General features: G+C 60.6%; 1 protein-coding gene across 2 annotated transcripts; it reads left to right on the forward strand.

Moving 5' to 3' along the window:
* The first annotated feature begins 10,739 nt into the window (after positions 1-10,739).
* Bbc3 (BCL2 binding component 3) lies at positions 10,740-16,947 on the forward strand. 2 transcript variants are annotated; one of them, XM_090321891.1, is made up of 4 exons: positions 10,740-11,015; positions 13,088-13,376; positions 14,585-14,775; positions 16,751-16,947. In XM_090321891.1, exons 2-4 carry the CDS (start codon positions 13,103-13,105, stop codon positions 16,865-16,867), a joined length of 582 nt encoding a protein of 193 aa, XP_090178017.1. In that variant the 5' UTR covers positions 10,740-11,015; positions 13,088-13,102; the 3' UTR covers positions 16,868-16,947. The 2 variants fall into 2 exon arrangements, with proteins under 2 accessions (XP_090178017.1, XP_090178016.1); XM_090321890.1 differs by lacking the exon at positions 10,740-11,015 and adding an exon at positions 11,715-11,751.
* Positions 16,948-17,788: the final 841 nt, after the last annotated feature.

Here is a 17,788-nt window from a genome sequence, read left to right on the forward strand (position 1 = left end):
AAGTGAGAGGCCGGGCATCGGGGATGCTAAGGTGCTCTGACCGTTTTCCGCTGACGTCGAGCCCCAGTGATTAGTTTAATCTCCTGCCTTCCGTAGGATGACACAACTAGCCGGGCGCGAGCGGCTCACGCCTGTAATCCGTAGCACTCAGGACGCTGAGACCTGAGGATGGCGCTTCAAAGCCAGCCCGGCACAAAATCCAGGAGACTCAGCTCCTGTGAAGCGCCGGGAAACCCGACGTGGCGCTGTGGCTCAGATGGTAGAGCGCTGGCCTTCAGCTGCAGAGCTCAGAGACAGTGCCCAGGCACAGAGTTCAAGCCCCACGACAAGGAGAACAGACAAGACAGATACAACTGCCCACCCTTTACAAGAGGGGAAGCAGCAGCAGGCCAAGGCAGTGGCGTCTAGAGGGAATGAAGGCTGGACACTCTAGACTTGAAGGGAGATCCTTATTATGACTTCTAAGAAGACAAGATTTCTGCAGCAAAAGTTAATTCACAGTAAGATGAACCCAGGCAGACCAGATTACACAAGAGCCTGCACGTGTGTGTACACGTGCAAGGTATGCAACATTTGGAGAAAAAAAATGAAAAATATGTAAGACAGAGGCCGGGACTGGGAATGTGGCTTAGTGGTAGGGTGCTCGCCTAGCATGCATGAAGCCCTGGGTTCGATTCCTCAGTACTACATCCACAGAAAAAGCCGGAAGTGATGCTGTGGCTCAAGTGGCAGAGCTCTAGCCTTGAGAAAGCTCAGGGACAGTGATGAGTTCAAGCCCCAGAAAGGGGGCGGAGGGAGAGACAGCAGGAAGGAAGGGACAGAAAAAGGCCACCAGAGGGCACTGCCGCGCTCTGTCACTGGGCCCTGGACCTGCGTTCAGTCCACAACATAGTCACAGTGAAAACCCACTATGTGCCCACCCACCTGGGTGGAGGAGGTTTGCAGCTGCCCCGCGAGGATTCTCCAGGAGGACTCAGGGACAACAAACTCAATGCACGTGTGAGGAAGTTGCAGGAAAAAAATAAAGCGGGGGGGGGGGGGGGGGAGGGCGGGAGAAGCAGAAACACAAGGCTCAGGCTCCTGCATGGTTTTGTATGTTAGTGGCGAGAGGACAGCCAGTGTGTAGGACTCAAGTACAGAGGGAAACTGAGGCACGACAAGAGTGACTTTTTTTCTTAGGCAGGATGAAAAGATGTGCACTGGGCTGCAGCTCCGTGGCAGAACACTTGTTTAGTATACATAAAAGCCCTTGGTTCCAGACGCAGTCCTGTGAAAAGAATCGATCAAATCCATCATGCTAAATGAATCCAGAGCTGGCTGCCAGTGGCCCACACCAGTCATCCTAGATACTCAGGAGGCTGAGATCTGAGGATTGTGGTTCAAAGCCAGCCTGGGCACAAAAGTCCGTGAGACTATGTCCATCAGAAAGCAGGAAGGGGGGCAGGGGGGCGCTGTGGTTCAAGGGGGTAGAGAACCAGCCTTGAGCACAAAAGCTCAGAGACCGCATCTGGGTCCAGAGTTCAACTCTCAGGTCCAACACACACACACACACACACACACACACACACACACACACACGCAGCTTAGCACTCACAAGGCCCAGGGTTCCATCACCAGCAACCACAAAATTCACTTCGCTTCCTGAGATCCGCGTGTGCATTCCGAGTGCGCGGGGGGCGGGGTGCCCCAGTGGTACCCCAGTGGGCCCGCGGTGCCCGCCCTGGAGCCCGCGCGGGCTGCGGGCAGACGCCTGCGTCTCCGCCTCTCGCCGCGCGGGGGCAGCAGGCGCCCAGCGGATCGGCCGGCGCGGCCAGAGCTCGGGGAGGAGCGGGGGCAGCTCCTGCGGAGGAAGCTGATGAAATCCTAGCCAACTTGCAGTGAGCTCATCTTGCCCGCCCGGGCGCCTCCGGAAGCCACGGGGCCGCCGGGCCTCCGCCTGGCCCGAGCGATAAAGCCCCGGTGCTGTATGCCAGGGAGGAAAGTCCTTCCTGAAGTCTACCCCGAGTGCGGGGGGGGGGGGGGGGGGGGGACGCGGGAGGGGTGCTGTTTCCAGAAGTCTAGGCCTGAGGGATGAAGTAGGGAAAAGTCCTCTAGTTGTCTCAACAGAATGAAAAATGGGGCAGGGGGGAGGGAGACATGGGGATGGAGAAGAGAGAATGGGGAAACTGAGGCAGGGGAAGCAAGTGAACATGGGGGCATAGGCACACAGAGAAGACAGTCATGGAGGGACTGAACGGATCAGACAGAGCAAGGTGGACGGGACTTGGTGGCGGGGGGAGGAACGGAGACATGAGAGAGAGAGAAAAGTCCCAGCCAAGGGTGGAGTGCAGAGGCTGGACTTCAGGGAATTGAGTCCCGGGCCATGCGGGGGGTGGAGTGCGGGGCCTCGAGTCCCGGGCCATGCGGGGGGTGGATGCGGGGCCTCGAGTCCCGGGCCATGGGGGGGGTGGAGTGCGGGGCCTCGAGTCCCCGGCCCGGGGAGGGCGACTCTGGGCCGGCGGGGCCGGCGAGTGGGCTGGGGGCGGGGCCTGGGCTCCCGTTACCAGGTTACCGCGTCACTGCAGGACCGGGAACCGCTGACTGGCGAGGCGGCGGCCAATCAGCGCGAGGTAGCGCTGTTCTCGAGCAGGAGGCCTGGAGACACCCCGCCTCCGACCCCACGGCCGCTGTGCGCACGCGCGGGCACACAACCCGGGCCTCCCAGGGCCTCCCAAACCACACCGTCCACACAGGGACACGGGACACACGCACGCGATCCACGTCTCACACCAGTACCAGTGTCACAACTCACAACGTGCCACACAATCCTGGTGCAGGCACTGCCCAGGGGCATGGTGACACAACCTCACCGGCACCCACACCATCACACAACGCACAATCCCAGTGTCACACAATCCTAATGTCACACAACCACAAACACGTCCAGTCCCAATGTCACACAATCAGACACACCAACACACAACCCTGGTATCACAGACACAATCCCAATGCCACACAGACACACCAACACACAATCCCCATATCACCCAAGCCCAGACACACCATCACAGGTAGACAATAGCACGCGGACACACAACAACCTGACACACAGGCAGCTCTGTGACAAGTGCAGCACTGCCAACACACACGATACATGAACGCACCCTGCAATGCCAGCGGCCCCCCCCACCAACACCCCTGGCCCGGGACGGGATGCTGGAGGGGAGGAAGAGCGCTGCGTGTGTTTGCGCAGACACGTGTGTTTGTGTATACACGCGTGTGCACCCCCGGCCAGCCCTTCCGGGGGGCGGGGCCGCGCGGCGCGCTGTTACCGGGTAAACTTCCCCGCCCCCACCGCAGCCGTTAGTCACCCCAGGATGATGTCATCGCCTCATTCTGGAGGCTGAGTAATCCTCCGGCCCCGCCCCCCCAGGTACCGGGCCCGGCGGCCGCACCTGGGCCCCCGCGCCCCGGCCCGAGCGGGGTCGGCCGCGGCGGGCGCCCCCTGGGGCGGAGCCTCGGCTACCTGGGCCTCTGGAGAGTGGCCTAGAGGCGCGCCTAGGGCGCCCTGGAGGCTGGGAGGGCTCGGAGCCTCCACTCCGCGGTTGCCAACTAATGGTGTTGGGAGAGTAGGGCTCCCAGGCCTGGGTCTGTGGCCCGGGGGGCGGGGGTCCTGACACTGAGCGCACCCGCACCCCCAGCAGGGTGAGGGTCTGGCTGGGCCTGGCCATGCGATCTCGGTGGCTCTCAGAGCCCGGAGTTCGAGTTCTAACCTAGGTTGGAGGTCGGTTGCAAGGAGAAGAGCAAATAGCTGGGATCAGGAGTCCTGGTCACTGCAGCTGCTGGGCCGAGAGGGGAGGGAGGCTGACGCCTGGGGCCTGGGCCTCGGTGGGCTGGGGATCTTCCAGACGAACTGGATGGTTGGGGGTGGTGTCTGGTGATGTAAGGGGGGGGGCTGTGTTCTCCGGTATCAGGATGGGGAGAACCTTGAGATGTCTTAGGGCCTGATGTCCCAAGGCCTGAGTCCTGGTGTCCCACGATCGGGCACACACTGGAGCTCGGTTCTGGGGGGGACCTCTTGGTCCCGCGTGGTCCCTTACAGCTGCGCCTTCGAGGGGCCAAGGGACCTGGGTTCTCTTCTTGCACGGGGTCCTCTAGTCGCTGTCTTGGCGAACCACGGCACCCCTAAATCCGATTGCAGCAGAATGTCCGATCCCTGTTGTTTATGGGGTCAGGATGCACAGGTGTCTTTCTGGGAAGTGGGGGGACACTTGATGTCCAGCTCTGTGGTACCCCGCGTGGAGTGGGGGAGGGTTGGGAGACAGAGGCTCAGCTCACGTTTCCAGACCATCCCCGAGGATGCAGGTCCGGGGCTTGGGCTGGGTCAGGCCGGCCGCAAGTCTGCTCCCCGGGCCCGGGCTCCCCGCGCCCCTCCCCGCTCCCTCCGCCCTCCCCTCCGCCCCCCCACCCCACCGCGCGCCCAGGGCTCCCCAGGTCCCCGCGCGGCGCGCCGGCGACCAATGAGCGCGCTCGCCGTCTCCGGGAGCCGGGCCGGCTCTGCCAGCCCGGCATTGGGCACGCGGTGGGCAGCGGCGGGCGGGGCCTGAGGGTCCTGGCGCCTGGTTGGGCCAGGCTTGTTGCTGGGTAACGGGGCGGCGAGTTTCTCCTGGCAACGGCGGCGGGTACCGCTCACTGGCTGGCCGGGGAGGGAGGCGGGTGCGGGCGCGGGCAGGCCCCGCGGAGCCCAGCAACAGCGCGCGCCCCCGCCCGCCCCGCGGGGAAGCGGTAACCTTCACGCGCGCCCCGGCCGCCCGCCCGGACCCTGCGGGGGGAGGGGGCGGAAGGCCCGGAGACCCCTCCCCCGCCGCCCAGCCTGGGCCCGGGAAAAGTTAAGTCCTTCCCAACTCCTGGTCTCCCAGCGGCTAAACCCCTTCCTCCATGGGGTCTCCTGGCGGGAGACTGCGAGGTGACACGCGTGGGACATCACTGCCCCGGAGCCCACCACCCGCCCTTCCCTGGCTACTCCGCTCCCCACTAGATCTCCACGGTATTTTGCCATCCTCGGTGCAGAGAGGGAAACCGAGGCAGCAGCGAGTGGGTGAGAGGAAGCTGCATGGTCAAGGTCATTATTTATACCCACGCAGGTCAGCTCCAGAATCTGAAAACACGGTCCCCGGAACGGAAGTCACCGCGGGAGGAAGGCGGGCGCACACCTGCCGACCTGGCCGGCTGAGGTCGGAGGATCCCGGTTCCAAGTCTGTCTGGGCGGAAAAGCCTGCGAGACACTCCTCTAAGATTAGCCACCAAAGAGCCAGAAGTGGGGCTGTGGCTGCAGTGGACCAGAAAACGTCCAAGGACGCAGCCCGGCCTAGAGTGTAACCCCAGGAAGGCACCAAAACGAGAGCAAAAACTCCCTGGGTTTGCCCACACAAGTGTAAAGTGGAATTTGTGCCACGAAGCAGTGGGCTCCTGCCTGTAATCCTACCTACCCTGGAGACTGAGATCTTAGCATGGAGGTTCGAGACCGGGGTGGGTAGGAATCTTATCTACAATAAATTACAAAAAGGAGCTGGAAGTTGGAAGTCCAGCTTCGCCTCAAGTGGTAGAGTGCTAGCTATGAGCAAGAAGCAGCTCAGGGACAGTGCACTAGCCCCAGGACCAGCATAAATAAATAAATAAATGAATAAATAAATAAGTGAATGAATGAATGTGTGTGTGTGTGTGTGTGTCACCGGGCTTGACCTAGGCCTAGGTGTTGTTCCTGAGCTCTTCAGCTCAAGGCTACTGCCCCACCCTTGAGCCAAGCCCCACTTCCTGTTTTCTAGAAGTTAATTTGAGATAAGAGTCTCAAGTCTTTTTGTACCCAGTTGGCTTTGAACTTTGATCCTCAGATCTTAGCCTCCTGAGTAGCTAGGATTTATAGGTGTGAGCCACCATGCCTGGCTTGCTAGTTATTTTGGAGACAGATCTCACTGAACATTTCTGCATAGGCTGGCCATGATTTTCATTTTTTCTTTTAAAAAATTTTTATTGTATTTTGTTGTCCCTTGGTTATTCTCATATTGTTATAATATCTTACCTTGTAATCTGGTATATTGTATATATGTTTATTTGAAATAGGAAAGGAAGGGGGGAAAACAAGATGGGGGGCGGTGTGGGGGCAGAGAAATGGGGACAAAAACATGAGAAGGGGTATCAATGTGTGCAAAGTACTGCTCCTTCTATCTGGCGAATGTAACTGTAATCCCTTTATTAATTATAAAAAAGATATATGAAGAAGGGCCAGGAGTTTGGCCTAGTGGTAGAGGGCTTGCCTCACATGCACAAAGACCTGGGTTCGATTCCTCAGTACCACATACATAGAAAAAAGCCAGAAGTGGTGCTGAGGCTCAAGTGGTAGAGCTCTAGCCTTGAGAAAGTCCAAGGACAGTGCTCAGGCCCTGAGCTCAAGCCCAGGACTGACAATATATATATTCATATATATTATTTCATATATATATGAAAAAAATATAATCAGAGTTATGTATAGAGGGGTTACAGTTACATGGGTAAGGTAATAGCAATTTTACAATGATATCCTTTCCCATGTTTTTCTTCTACTCTCCCTCCCCATACCATGATTTTCTACTGTCAGGCTCCTGAATAGCTCTGAGTTCCAGTATAGGCCACCAGTGCCCACTTCACTTTTTTTTTTTTTGCCAGCCCTAGGCTTGAACTTAGCCTAGCTAGCACTCTGCCACTTGAGCCACAGCACCATTTCCAGCTTTTTCTGTGAATGTGGTACCAAGGAATGGAACCCAGAGCGTCATGGGTGCTAGGCAAGCACTCTACCACTAGGCCACACGCCCGGCCCATTCACAATCTTTTTATTTTTGTTGGTTGTGGGGGATGGACTCATGCCTGGGCCCTGTCTCTGAGCTTCTTTTGCTCAAGGGTAGCACGTTACCACTTTGAGCCACTTCAATTTTTCTAGTGGCTAGTTGAAAAGTCTCTTGAACTTTCTTGCTCTGTGGATTTGAACCATAATACTCAGATTTCAGCCTCCTGAGAACTAGAACTACAGACATGAGCCACCTATGCCAAATTCTTTTTTTTTTTTTTCTAATCCTGGGGCTTGAACTTAGGACCTGGGCACTGTCCCTGAGCTTCTTTTGCTCCAGGCTTGCACTCTACCACTTGAGCCACAGTGCCACTTCCAGCTTTTTCTGTGTATGTGGTGCTGAGGAATTGAACTCAGGGCTTCACACCTTCTAGGCAAGCACTCTACCACTAAGCCATGCTCCCGGCCCGTCACACTTTTCAAATGCCTTCAAACTGGATTTATAGCCAGAAATGCACTCTCTATAAACTATGTACTGAGTATATAAAATAAAACTTTTTCTTGATTTACTCCAGACTTAATTATTCATTTGTTATTTTTAGTTTTTCCAGTACTAGGGACTTGAACACAGGGCCTTAGTTTTCTTGCTTATAGTTGGTACCACTACCACTTGAGCCATGCCTCCAGAATGACTTTTTGTTTTTTGTTTTTGTTTTCTTTCTTTCTGTGTGTGTATGTGTCTGTCCATACTGAGGCTTAAGGGTGTGAACACTGACCCTTAGCTTTTTTTTTTGCTCAACGTATGTACTCTTGCCACTTGAGCTAGCAGTCCACATTTTTTTTTTTTTTTTTTTTTGCCAGGCCTGGGCTTGAGCTCAGGGTCTGAGCACTGTCCTTGGACTTTCTCAAGGCTAGAGCTCTACCACTTGAGCCTCAGCACCACTTCCGGCTTTTTTCTATATATGTGGTACCATGGAATCGAACCCAGGTCTTCGTGCATGCTAGGCAAGCGCTTTAACCACTAGGCCAAACTCCCGGCCCAGCAGTCCACATTTTTGCTGGTTAATTGGAAACACAAGTCTGATGGTGTTTCCAATCAGGGCTGGCTTCAAAACCATGAGCCTCAGATCTCAGCTTCCTGAGCAGTTAGCATTACAAGTGTGATCTGCCAGAATCCAGCCATATATATATATTGTGGCTCATGGGGCTTGAACTCAGTCTGGGCACTGTCCCTGAGCTCTTCAGCTCAAGGCTACTGCCCTACCCCTTGAGCAACAGCACCACTTTGAGTTTTCTGGCGGTTAATTGGAGATACGAATCTCATGGACTTTTGTACCTGGGCTGGCTTTAATGTGATCCTTAGATCTCAGCCTCCTGAGTAGCTAGGATTACAGGTGTGAGCCACAATGTCAGGCTTATATTGTAGGGGTTTTTTTGTTTTGTTTTGTTTTTGTTTTTGCTGGTCCTGGGCTTGAGCTCAGGGCCTGAGCACTATCTTTGGACTTCCTCAAGGCTAGAGCTCTACCACTTGAGCCTCAGCATCATTTCTGGCTTTTTTCTATGTAGTGGTACCAAGGAATCGAACCCGGGTCCTCGTGCATGCTAGGCAAGCACTCAACCACTAGGCCAAACTCCTGACCCCTTTCTTTCTTTCTTCCTTGCTTGCTTTGCCAGTCCTGGGGCTTGAACTCAGGGCCTGAGCACTGTCCTTGGGCTTTCTCAAGGCTAGAGCTCTACCACTTGAGCCCCAGCACCACATCCAGCTTTTTCTGTGTATGTGGTACCGAGGAGGAATGGAACTCAGGGCTTCATGCATGCTAAGCAAACACTCTACCACTAGGCCACACCCCAGCCCAGCCAGTCCCTGAGTTTCTTTTGCTCAATTTCTAGCATTCTACCACTACCAGTTGTACTCCAGCTGTACTTTGGGCATTTTGGCTTGTTCATTGGAGACAGGAGTCTCAAGAGTGCGGAGCTGGACACTGTTGCCTTCGGCCTCTTTTTGTTGTTGTTGTTAGTGCTGGGCTTGAGCTCAGGGCCAGAACACTGTTCTTGAGCTTTGTCAAGGCTAGGGCTCTACCACTTGCCACTTGAGCCACTAGATCCACAGCACCACTTCTAACTTTTTTTTTCCCCCCTGTGTATGTGGTACAGAGGAATCAAACCCAGGTCTTTGTGCATGCAAGGCAAGCACTCTACCACTAGGCCAAACCCCAGGCTCCTTGATTTTTTGGCTTAGGGCTCTAATCCTAGCTACTCAGGAGGCTAAGATCTGAGGATAACAGCTTAAAGCCAGCCCAGGGAGAAAAGCATCTAAGATTCTTATCGCCAATTAACCACCAGAAGTGGAGTTGTAGCTCAAAGAGTTAAAAGAGCTCAGGGACATGGCCCAGGCCCTGAGTTCAAGCCCAATGAAAAAGAAAAAAAAATGTCCCACGGACTGGACTTTGAACCTGGACCCTCAGATCTCTACTGGTACCCAGCTAAGACTGCATTTTAATTTGTATAACTGTATCTCAAGACCCTATAGTAAGAAGTCCCTGGAGGCATAGTTTAGCAGCATAGGGCTTATCTAGATTCTGGGTTGAAAATGCAAGTCTGGCAGCAGTGGCTAAAGTCTCTCATCATTATCCTAGCTATTCAGAAGATTGAGATCTGAGGATTGTGGTTCAAAGCCAGCCCTGGCAGGAAAGTCTATGAGGTGTTTTTGTTTGTTTGTTTTTGCCAGTACTGGGGTTTGAACTTAGGGCCTGGACACTGTCCTTGGGCTTTCTCAAGGCTAGCACTCTGCCACTTGAGGCACAGCATTACTTCCAGCTTTTTCTGTGTATGTGGTACCATGGAATCGAACCTAGAGCTTCATGAATGCTAGGCAAGCACTCTACCACTAGGCCGCTCTCCCAGCCCCAGTCTATGAGATTTATCTCCTAATAAACCACCAAAATTCTGGAAGTGGAGCTGTGATCTAAATGGTAGAACAACTAAAAAAACAACAAAAGCCAAGTCAACCAGAGGGTCTGGGGGTGATGTAGTATGGGTGAAAACCAAAGATAATGTCAAGTGTTCTCCAGGCAGACTTATGCGTGCTGGGGGAGGGAAGGTCACTCGTGTGTGCACATGAGTGTGTGGGGAAGTGACAGTAAAGAAACGGCAGAGAGAAAGGGAAGGAAGAGCGGCCAGCACCATGGAGCAGGGTGCGGGGTCTGCCCGGGCATGTCTGTGCCAGACGCCCGGGGGCTTCCTCCGCCCCACGAGTCCACTGTCAGACTCGTGGTGAGCGGGGCAGGGTGTGCAAGCTTGCGAGTGGGTCCCGCCAAGGTGCCAGCCGCCCGTGACAGGTGTGACTTTGGGGCTGCGTGGGGAGGGGCAGTCAGTTCCTGTGTGTTTGGGTGTGTGTGTGTCTGAGGCTCCCGCGTGGACCCTGCGGGGGCCGCGGGGCCGGGGTGCGCGCGCTCCCCCACTCCGGGGAACAGGTGTCCTGCAGGGAGTGGGTCCAGGCCTGGCCCGTGGCAAGTCCTTCCCCTTCCGGGACGGGGCACACCGTGCACTTGTTGGGCTGAGTGGGACGTGCGAGCGGGTCTGTCCGCGGGGGTGGTGTCCGGGTGACCCACCGGCGGGGTCAGTCTGGGGGTGGGTGTCAGGCTTGTGCCCGGGGCCCCAGCCCGGGTCCCGGTCAGTGTGTCAGTGTGTCAGCGGGTGTCGCCAGGCCAGGCCCTGCCCCGCCCCTCCCCGCCCCTCCCCCCCGGCAGGGAAACCCCCGGGCCGGGAGAGGGGGCGCGGCGCCCGGAGAGGGGGCGCGGCCCGCGTCTGCAAGCCCCGACTTGCCCGCGCGGGGGCGGGGCCGTGATGTCACGCGGGGGCGGGGCGTGGGACCGGGCGGGGGCGGGGCGAGGCGGGGCGGGCGCGGAGCGGGCCCGGGATCGGCCGGGCGGCCTGAGAAGCGGGGAGACCGCGGGAGCCACATGCGATCGGGTGCCGAGCGCCGAGCAGCGGCGGCGGCAGTAGCGACACCACCCAAACCCCCGGCGCCGACGAACAGGACGCGGCCGCAGGCAGCGAACGCAGCCACCGGCGGCGCTGGGGTCAGATCGGCGGCAGAAGCGGGAGCCAGTCGGTAGCAGTCGCCGTGGCGAGCGGACCTCGGCGGGCGCGCCCTCCTGAAGGAAGCCGCCCGCCCCCCGCCGCCGCCACCCTCCTGCGTGTTCATGCCCCCGGGGTGAGTGTGCACCCCCCCCACCCGCTGAGGGAGGCCAGACAGGCCGGGTGGGCTTCCTGGAGGAGGTGGCCGGAGCGCATGCTTCAGAGCCGGGCGCCCTGCCGCCCCTCACGCGTCGCCCTCTGCCTTCTCGGGGAGGAGGGTGGTCTCGGCTGGGTCCGCCAAGCGGAAGGCCCTCCGGCGATCGGGAGCCCCGGTCTGGGCGCACAGGTGCCCCAGCGGCCTGGCGGGTTTGTTTACAAACAATGGGGTGCGGGCTCGCGCGCGCCCCCTGGTGGCCAGTGTGTTCTGGGGACGCGCGGACCCCGGGTGGTCCGCGTCTCTGAAGTCCGAGGGGCGGACGGAGGTGGGGGGCTCAGGGCTCGGGGGGTGGGGGCGGCACCGAGGGGCGGCCACACCCAGGGCGCGCGCCCGCCGGGGGCGGCGTCGGGGGGCGGCTGGTGGGCCGTGGAGGCTGCGGCTCCCGCGGGCGGGGGCTGCGCCCCAGCAACAGCCGGTTATTGGCCCCGCGCTGGCTGGGCGGGCGGGGCGCACGCACGTGGCGGCGGGGGAGGGGCCGTGACAGCGGAGCGGGGCGTCTGGGACGGCGCGGAGCGCGCGCGCGGGGCTGTGGATCTGCAGGTGTCTCGCCTGGGTGTGTGCGAGTGTCTGGCTCCGAGTTGGCGCTGGGATCTGCGCAGAGTCGGGGTGCCAGTCCAGAGGAATGTTGGCATTTGTGACCCGTCGGGGTGTAGGCGTGAGTGTCCCGCTCTGTGCATGGCCTCCATCCGCGGATGGGCTGGGGTGTACCTGTGTGTGTGTGTGTGTGCGCGCGTGTGCGCGCGCCTCTGCGCTAGGAGAGTTGTCTGTGCGCTGTGTGGGGTGGTGGTGTGCGGTGGGGTGTAGCTGTTTGTGTTTCCGTGTGTCTGGTGTGCACCGCTGTCTCCGGGGTTTCTGAGTGGTCTGCCTGACAACACCCCGCGGGTGGCTTTTCTTTCCAGGTGTCCGAGTTCAGTAGCGGACATGGGAACTGGGGGTTGAGGGTCTGGAAGGGGGCACCTAGGCTCCGTGGGGTGTGTGCAGTGGCCCGGTGGGTGATGCGGGTTTCTGTGTGTGTGTGTGTGTTCTGAGGGTTTGTCACTGAGATCCGATGGTGGTTCGCGTGTCATGTGGCTGCGTGTGTGTAGTGTTTATGTCAGTCACGTGAGACCAGTGTTTTAGGTGTGTGCGGAGGGCTGTGTGGATTAGTTAGCGGTCTCTGTGCGCGCGCACACGCGTGTACGCGTGCTGACAGTTGGTGGTGGTGTTTTGGGGTTGGGAGAGGAGGGCGGGTGATGTCTGCGGATCGCTGGGGCTGGGGCGTCTGGGTGTCGTTGCCTGCGAGGGTGGCGATGGATCGGATCTGTGTCTGCTGACATGCGCCTGACGCGTCCCGGGGGCTGGAGTTGGTGTGGAGGCGCGAGTGTCCGCCTTGGGTTGGACGTGTGGGTCCCGGGGAGGGGGTATCGTGCTCATGTCCGTGCGTGTTTGTGTGAGCGCGTGCGCGCACGCGTGTGTGGCTGTGGCTGTGTTGTGTGCCTGTGGGGGTTGTGAGGGCTGCATTGTGTGTCTCTGGGCAGATCCACAGTGGGTCAGTGTGTGAGATTCTGGGTGTGAGGGGAGGAGGGGTGGAAGGTGCAGTGTGTGTGTGTGTGTGTGCTGAGTCGCAGTTTCTTGTCCCATCTCTCAGGTGTGTCTGTGGGGGTCAGGCTGGCGTCCCAGTTGTGTGCTCCCACACACGGCCCACTCACTCAACACTCCTCACTACAGGGGTCCTGTGTTCCCCCCGCGCCCCGTCTTCTCCCCACTGTTAAGAAAGTTGTCCCCAGCGCCCCCCCCATTCACTATCAACCCCTGTGAGGAGTTCGCCAGCCGGGCTGTCCCAACCCCCGGAAGCACAGACACACCCCCTCCATCGCGGTGCTGGCCAGCCTGCCCCGCGTCCTCCCCTCCAGGGGTGTGTCCCCTGGGGGTCCCCCTCGCGATACTCTGCTCCCCGCGTGCGTCGTGAGCAGGGCCCCTTCGCCTCCCCGCTGACTCCCCGTGTCCCGCAGGCCCCCGGGAGCGCCATGGCCCGCGCACGACAGGAGGGCAGCTCTCCCGAGCCCGTAGAGGGCCTGGCCCGCGACAGCCCGCGTCCCTTCCCGCTCGGCCGCCTGGTGCCCTCGGCCGTGTCCTGTGGCCTCTGCGAGCCCGGCCTGCCCGTCGCCCCCGCCGCCCCGGCCCTGCTGCCCGCCGCCTACCTCTGCGCGCCCACCGCCCCGCCCGCCGTCACCGCCACCCTGGGGGCGCCCCGCTGGCCTGGGGCTCCCCGCAGCCGGCCCCGGGGCCCGCGTCCAGACGGTGAGTGCCTGCCCCACACCTGGGATGGGGGGCGCTCCGAGCCCCGAGACACTCAAGTTGGAGCCCAGGGGGCGGGGGTGGGGGGGCCAGGCCGAGCGGGGGGCCACCTGGAGGGTGTGGCCAGTGTGGTCTTTGTGTTTGGAGAAGCAGGAAGCCCCGAGTGGAAGGCCGGGGTGGAAGGGAGGTCGAGTGGGAAGCCCCTCCTGGAATCTGACTGTGTAGTCCCCCAGTTTGCAGCCCAAAGCCTTTTACAGGGCTTGCGGCGGCGACAGCTGTGGCTCCCCTCCCCTCCCCCATTCTGGGTCCCCAGGACCTCTGGAAGATTGCAGTGGGAAAGAGTGGGCGGGTGGGGGGGCGACTAGGAGGGACCGCCCGTCACCCATGCACTTCGGGGAGGGGTCGTGAGCCCCGCTGTCGCTATTTGCATCTGTTTGGTGGGCGCTGGCCCGCCTCGCTGCCCCCCTGGAGGAAGGCGCGGGGCAGGGGCCATTGTGCTGGGAAAGTCCCCTGCGGGAGGGAGCCCAGCCGGGGAGGGAAGGGTTAAAGGTCCCCCGCCTGCCGGGCTGTTAACCCCTTGCTGCCCGGCGGCGGGCTGCCTCCGCCCATCCCCCACCGAGCCCCCCAGAACCCAGCGGGGTCCGGCTAGACTAACTTCCGAGCTCCGGGCCTGGAGGAGGGGTGAGGGACCCCCTGACTGCAAACCCGCAGGTCGCGGAGGTGGAAATTGAGGCCGGCTTTACACCTGAAGCTGGAGCTGGGGTGACAGGAGGGAGGGACTTGGGACGCGGAGCCAAGGTGGGGCGGGGAGAGGTCTTCCCGCCCCGGGCAGCCCCGGCCCGGCCGCGGCCCTCGGGCCCGTGCCACATCCGGGGGTGGGGCCCCTGTGGTCGCGCCCCGGCGGGCGGGCGGCCGACCCGAGGCCGGGACTCGGGATGGGGCGGGCGCGTATCCCTGGGTGACCTTGCACGGCTCCCGAGGGCCGGCCTCAGTTTCCACGCGGAGCGCAGAGCTGGCGGGGCCCAGCCCCGGGTGGGATGCGAGGTACTGAGGTCGGCCGGGCGCCCCCAGCGCCCCGGGCCAGGGCATCCGGGAGAGGCCGGGGTGGGCGACAACAAAGCTGCAGTACGGGGCGGGAAGCCGAGGAGAGCGGCGGCGGCGGGGGCCCCGGGCGGCCTCTGGTGACCGCGCCCCGCCGCTCCCCCACCCAGGCCCGCAGCCAGCGCCGTCACCGGCGGACCCGCACCTAGAGTCACCGGTGCCCAGCGCCCCGGAAGCCTTGGCGGGCGGCCCCACCCAGGCGGCCCCCGGAGTCCGAGGGGAGGAGGAGCAGTGGGCGCGCGAGATCGGGGCCCAGCTGCGGCGGATGGCGGACGACCTCAACGCGCAGTACGAGCGGCGGGTGAGTGCGGGGCGGGGTGGCGGCAGGTGGGACTTCCCGCTCCGCCAGATGTGTGGCAGCTGCTGCCCTGCGCGCGGGGTCGCGGCGGGGACAGGCAGGTGGGGGGAGGAGCGGGACCGGGGGGATGGGGGGCGGTGGTGGTGGAGGGGAGGTCGGAAGGCCGAGTCCGGGCCGGAGCGCGGCCCTCGCCGCAGTGCACCCCGGGCCCGCGGCCGCGGGGACTGAGGGAGGCGCTCGGCGCGGCGGCTGCTATATCCACGGCTATTTATAGCCGGTGAGTCAGCAGCGCGCCGCGCCCGCGCCGCCCCGCCCGCCCTCCGCGCGCCCGCGCAGCCCGCTGCGTCGGCCCGCGCACCCCCCCCACCCCGCCGCCGCGGGCCCAGGAGCCGCGTCCCGCCCCGCCCCGCCTCCGCGGAGGCCACGCCCACCCCGCAAGAGGCCCCGCCCCGCCCCGCGGAGGCCACGCCCCACCTGGGCCGCGCAGTCTTCCCGAACCTGTGTCGGGCATTGGCTCTGCGCGCTCAGATCGTCACACCTGCTTTGTTTGCTTATTTACAAAAAGAGAAAAGGGAGGCGGGGGGGGGGGGTGGGCGCCGCTGAAGCCTCCCGTGGCCCGCCGGAGCCGACCCCGACCCCGCTCTGCGGCCCTGGGTCGGCCGGCAAGCCTGCCACATCTGCACCCTGTCCCGTGCCCGGCCAGGGCTCCTGGCCCTCTGCGCCCTCTGCGCCCCCTGCGCCATGGCACCCCATAGAGCCAACATGTGGCCCACTCTTCGCCTTCATGATGTTCAGCGTAGATTTTTAAGAAAAATTTGTGTGTCATTTTATTGGCTTTTCTCCCTTAGGAACGCACACGGCAGGGTGTGCTTAGGGGTTGTGTCCCCGGGGCAAACCTCTGGGCTCGGTGCCTTTGCTGCTTGCCTCATGCAGTCTTGAGGTATATCCCACAAGACAGACAGTGGCAGTTGTCTCCTCTGAACAGCCCGGACGAGTCCCCTTTGCCACCTTCCGGCCAGGCTCCAGAGAGGGCAGGAAGCAGAAGCTGGTAGCCCTGGGTAACTGCATGCCAGCTTCTCCAGGGCTCCTCATACTTTCCATGTCTTGTTTCTCTATGTAATTTAGTCTGGCCTTGAACTTGAGATCCTCCTGCCTCTGCTTCCCAAGTGTAGGGATTACAGGCGTGCCCCAACAGGAACCACACATGGCTCTCTGTACATTAGTTATTTCGTAGGTCATGGGGCTTCAACTCTGGGCCTGGGCGCTGTCCCTGAGCTCTTCAGCTCAAGGCTACGGCCCTACCATATTTTTAAATTTTAATGACAGAAGGACCAGCACTGTGAGGTGGAGATAAATCTAGAAGCCATTCCATGTCATTTTGTCACCAGGGAGTGAGCAGAGGTTTCTTGGCACCAAACCCAGTTTTGTCCCCAGTACACTTTCAAATCAAACTTTCCCTAGTCTTTCTGCTCTCAGATTGTTCTGGAATCTCTGTGGCCTCTTGGCTGCATTTACTGCCTGGGGTGGAGGTCACAGCTAGGGTATGAGCACTTGCAGGTGGCAGGGACCATGGTGTGGGGGTTTGTCCCTCTGCCCTCTCTCCGGTCTCTGGTCCCAGATGGGGCAGGCTTGTCTGGGTAGAAAAATCCGAACCAGTTGTTAGGATAGGCATGTGGGCTCTTTCAGCTGAGCCTCCATCCTCATCCTTCACCCCCTCACCCACTCCCCTGCACATCTCTATGTATGTTATGCCAGTGCTGGGGCTTGAACTCAGGTCCTGGGTGCTTTGAGCTTTCTCACTTAAGGCTGGCGCTCTATCATCTGCACTACAGTTCCACATCCAGTGTTTTGTGGTTAGTCGAAGATGGAGTCTGAATAGATTTTCCTCACACTATGATCCTCAGATTTCAGCCTCCTGAGTAGCTGGGATTGCAGGTGGGAGCCACTTAGCCACTCACTTCTTTTTCTGTTTCCCTAGAGACAAGAAGAGCAACAGCGACACCGTCCATCACCATGGAGGGTCCTGTACAATGTCATCATGGGACTTCTGCCCTTACCCAGGGGCCCTGGAGCCCCGGAGATGGAGCCCAATTAGGTGCCTGCACCCGCTTTGTGAACGTTGGAGATTTGGGGGGCAGGACCCCCCCACCTCCTGACGCCCTGGCCAGCACTGGGGACCTTTTCTGCTCCGTGTAGCACACTGCCTGTCCAAAGGGCGGACAAGGCCACCACCGCAGCCCCGGCCAGCCTGGGTTCACTGACGGAGGTGTGGACTTCGGAGCCCAGGGCCAGAAGCCGGGAAGGAGGGCAGCCGGGACCTCAGCATGTGGAGGCGGCAGTGACCCCGGGGTGGGGACCGAGCCACCCGCCTCTGCTGCCCACCACCCTCTCAGGAAAGGCTGCTGGTGCTGGCTGCCTGTTCCAGCTGCAAGGGGGGGACTCTGTGGGGAGGGTCTCCCCTGTGAGCCTTTACTTTGGGCCTGGCCTCAGGCCCCTGGTGCTTCCCCCCCTCCTCAAGGGGAGGGGGCCTGTGAAGAGCAAATGAGCCAAACGTGACCACTAGCCTCCAGAGAATGGGGTGCTTCAGATGGCCCCCCTCATCCCCAGCCATCTTCCCTGAGCCGCCGGTGGGCGGTGGGCATGCCTGCCTCACCTTCATCTGGGGGTGGCCAGGAGGGGCCCAGACTGTGAATCCTGCATTCTGCCACCACCCCCATCCCCGTAAACCCATCGCATAGGTTTAGAGAGAGCACGTATGATCACTGGCGTTCTTTGGGGGTGGGTGGGAGATTTTTGGCGGAAGCCGGCCCAGCCTTAGCCACCCCCCCAGGGTCAAGTGGGGGGGGGAGGTGAAAGATGGGGTCCGGGAGGGAGGGAGGGAGTCTCAGAAGAGGGCGGAGTCTGGGAGTGGGGAGGGGTGGCCCAGCCTTGTAAAATACTGTACATGCGCTGCTGTAGATACGGAATGAATTTTCTGTACATGTTTGGTTAAATTTTTTTTGTACATGATTTTTGT

This window comes from Megascapheus bottae, chromosome 31, assembly GCF_031878675.1.
Source record: "Megascapheus bottae isolate mThoBot1 chromosome 31, mThoBot2.hap1, whole genome shotgun sequence".
In the NCBI taxonomy this organism is placed as follows: domain Eukaryota; kingdom Metazoa; phylum Chordata; class Mammalia; order Rodentia; family Geomyidae; genus Megascapheus; species Megascapheus bottae.

Coding starts and splice junctions, on each gene's coding strand:
- Bbc3 (XM_090321890.1), top strand. CDS start 11,719: ATGTTGGCATTTGTGACCCGTCGGGGTGTAGGC. Junction 13,377..14,584: donor CCGGGGCCCGCGTCCAGACG/GTGAGTGCCTGC, acceptor TCCCCCACCCAG/GCCCGCAGCCAGCGCCGTCA. Junction 14,776..16,750: donor ACGCGCAGTACGAGCGGCGG/GTGAGTGCGGGG, acceptor CTGTTTCCCTAG/AGACAAGAAGAGCAACAGCG.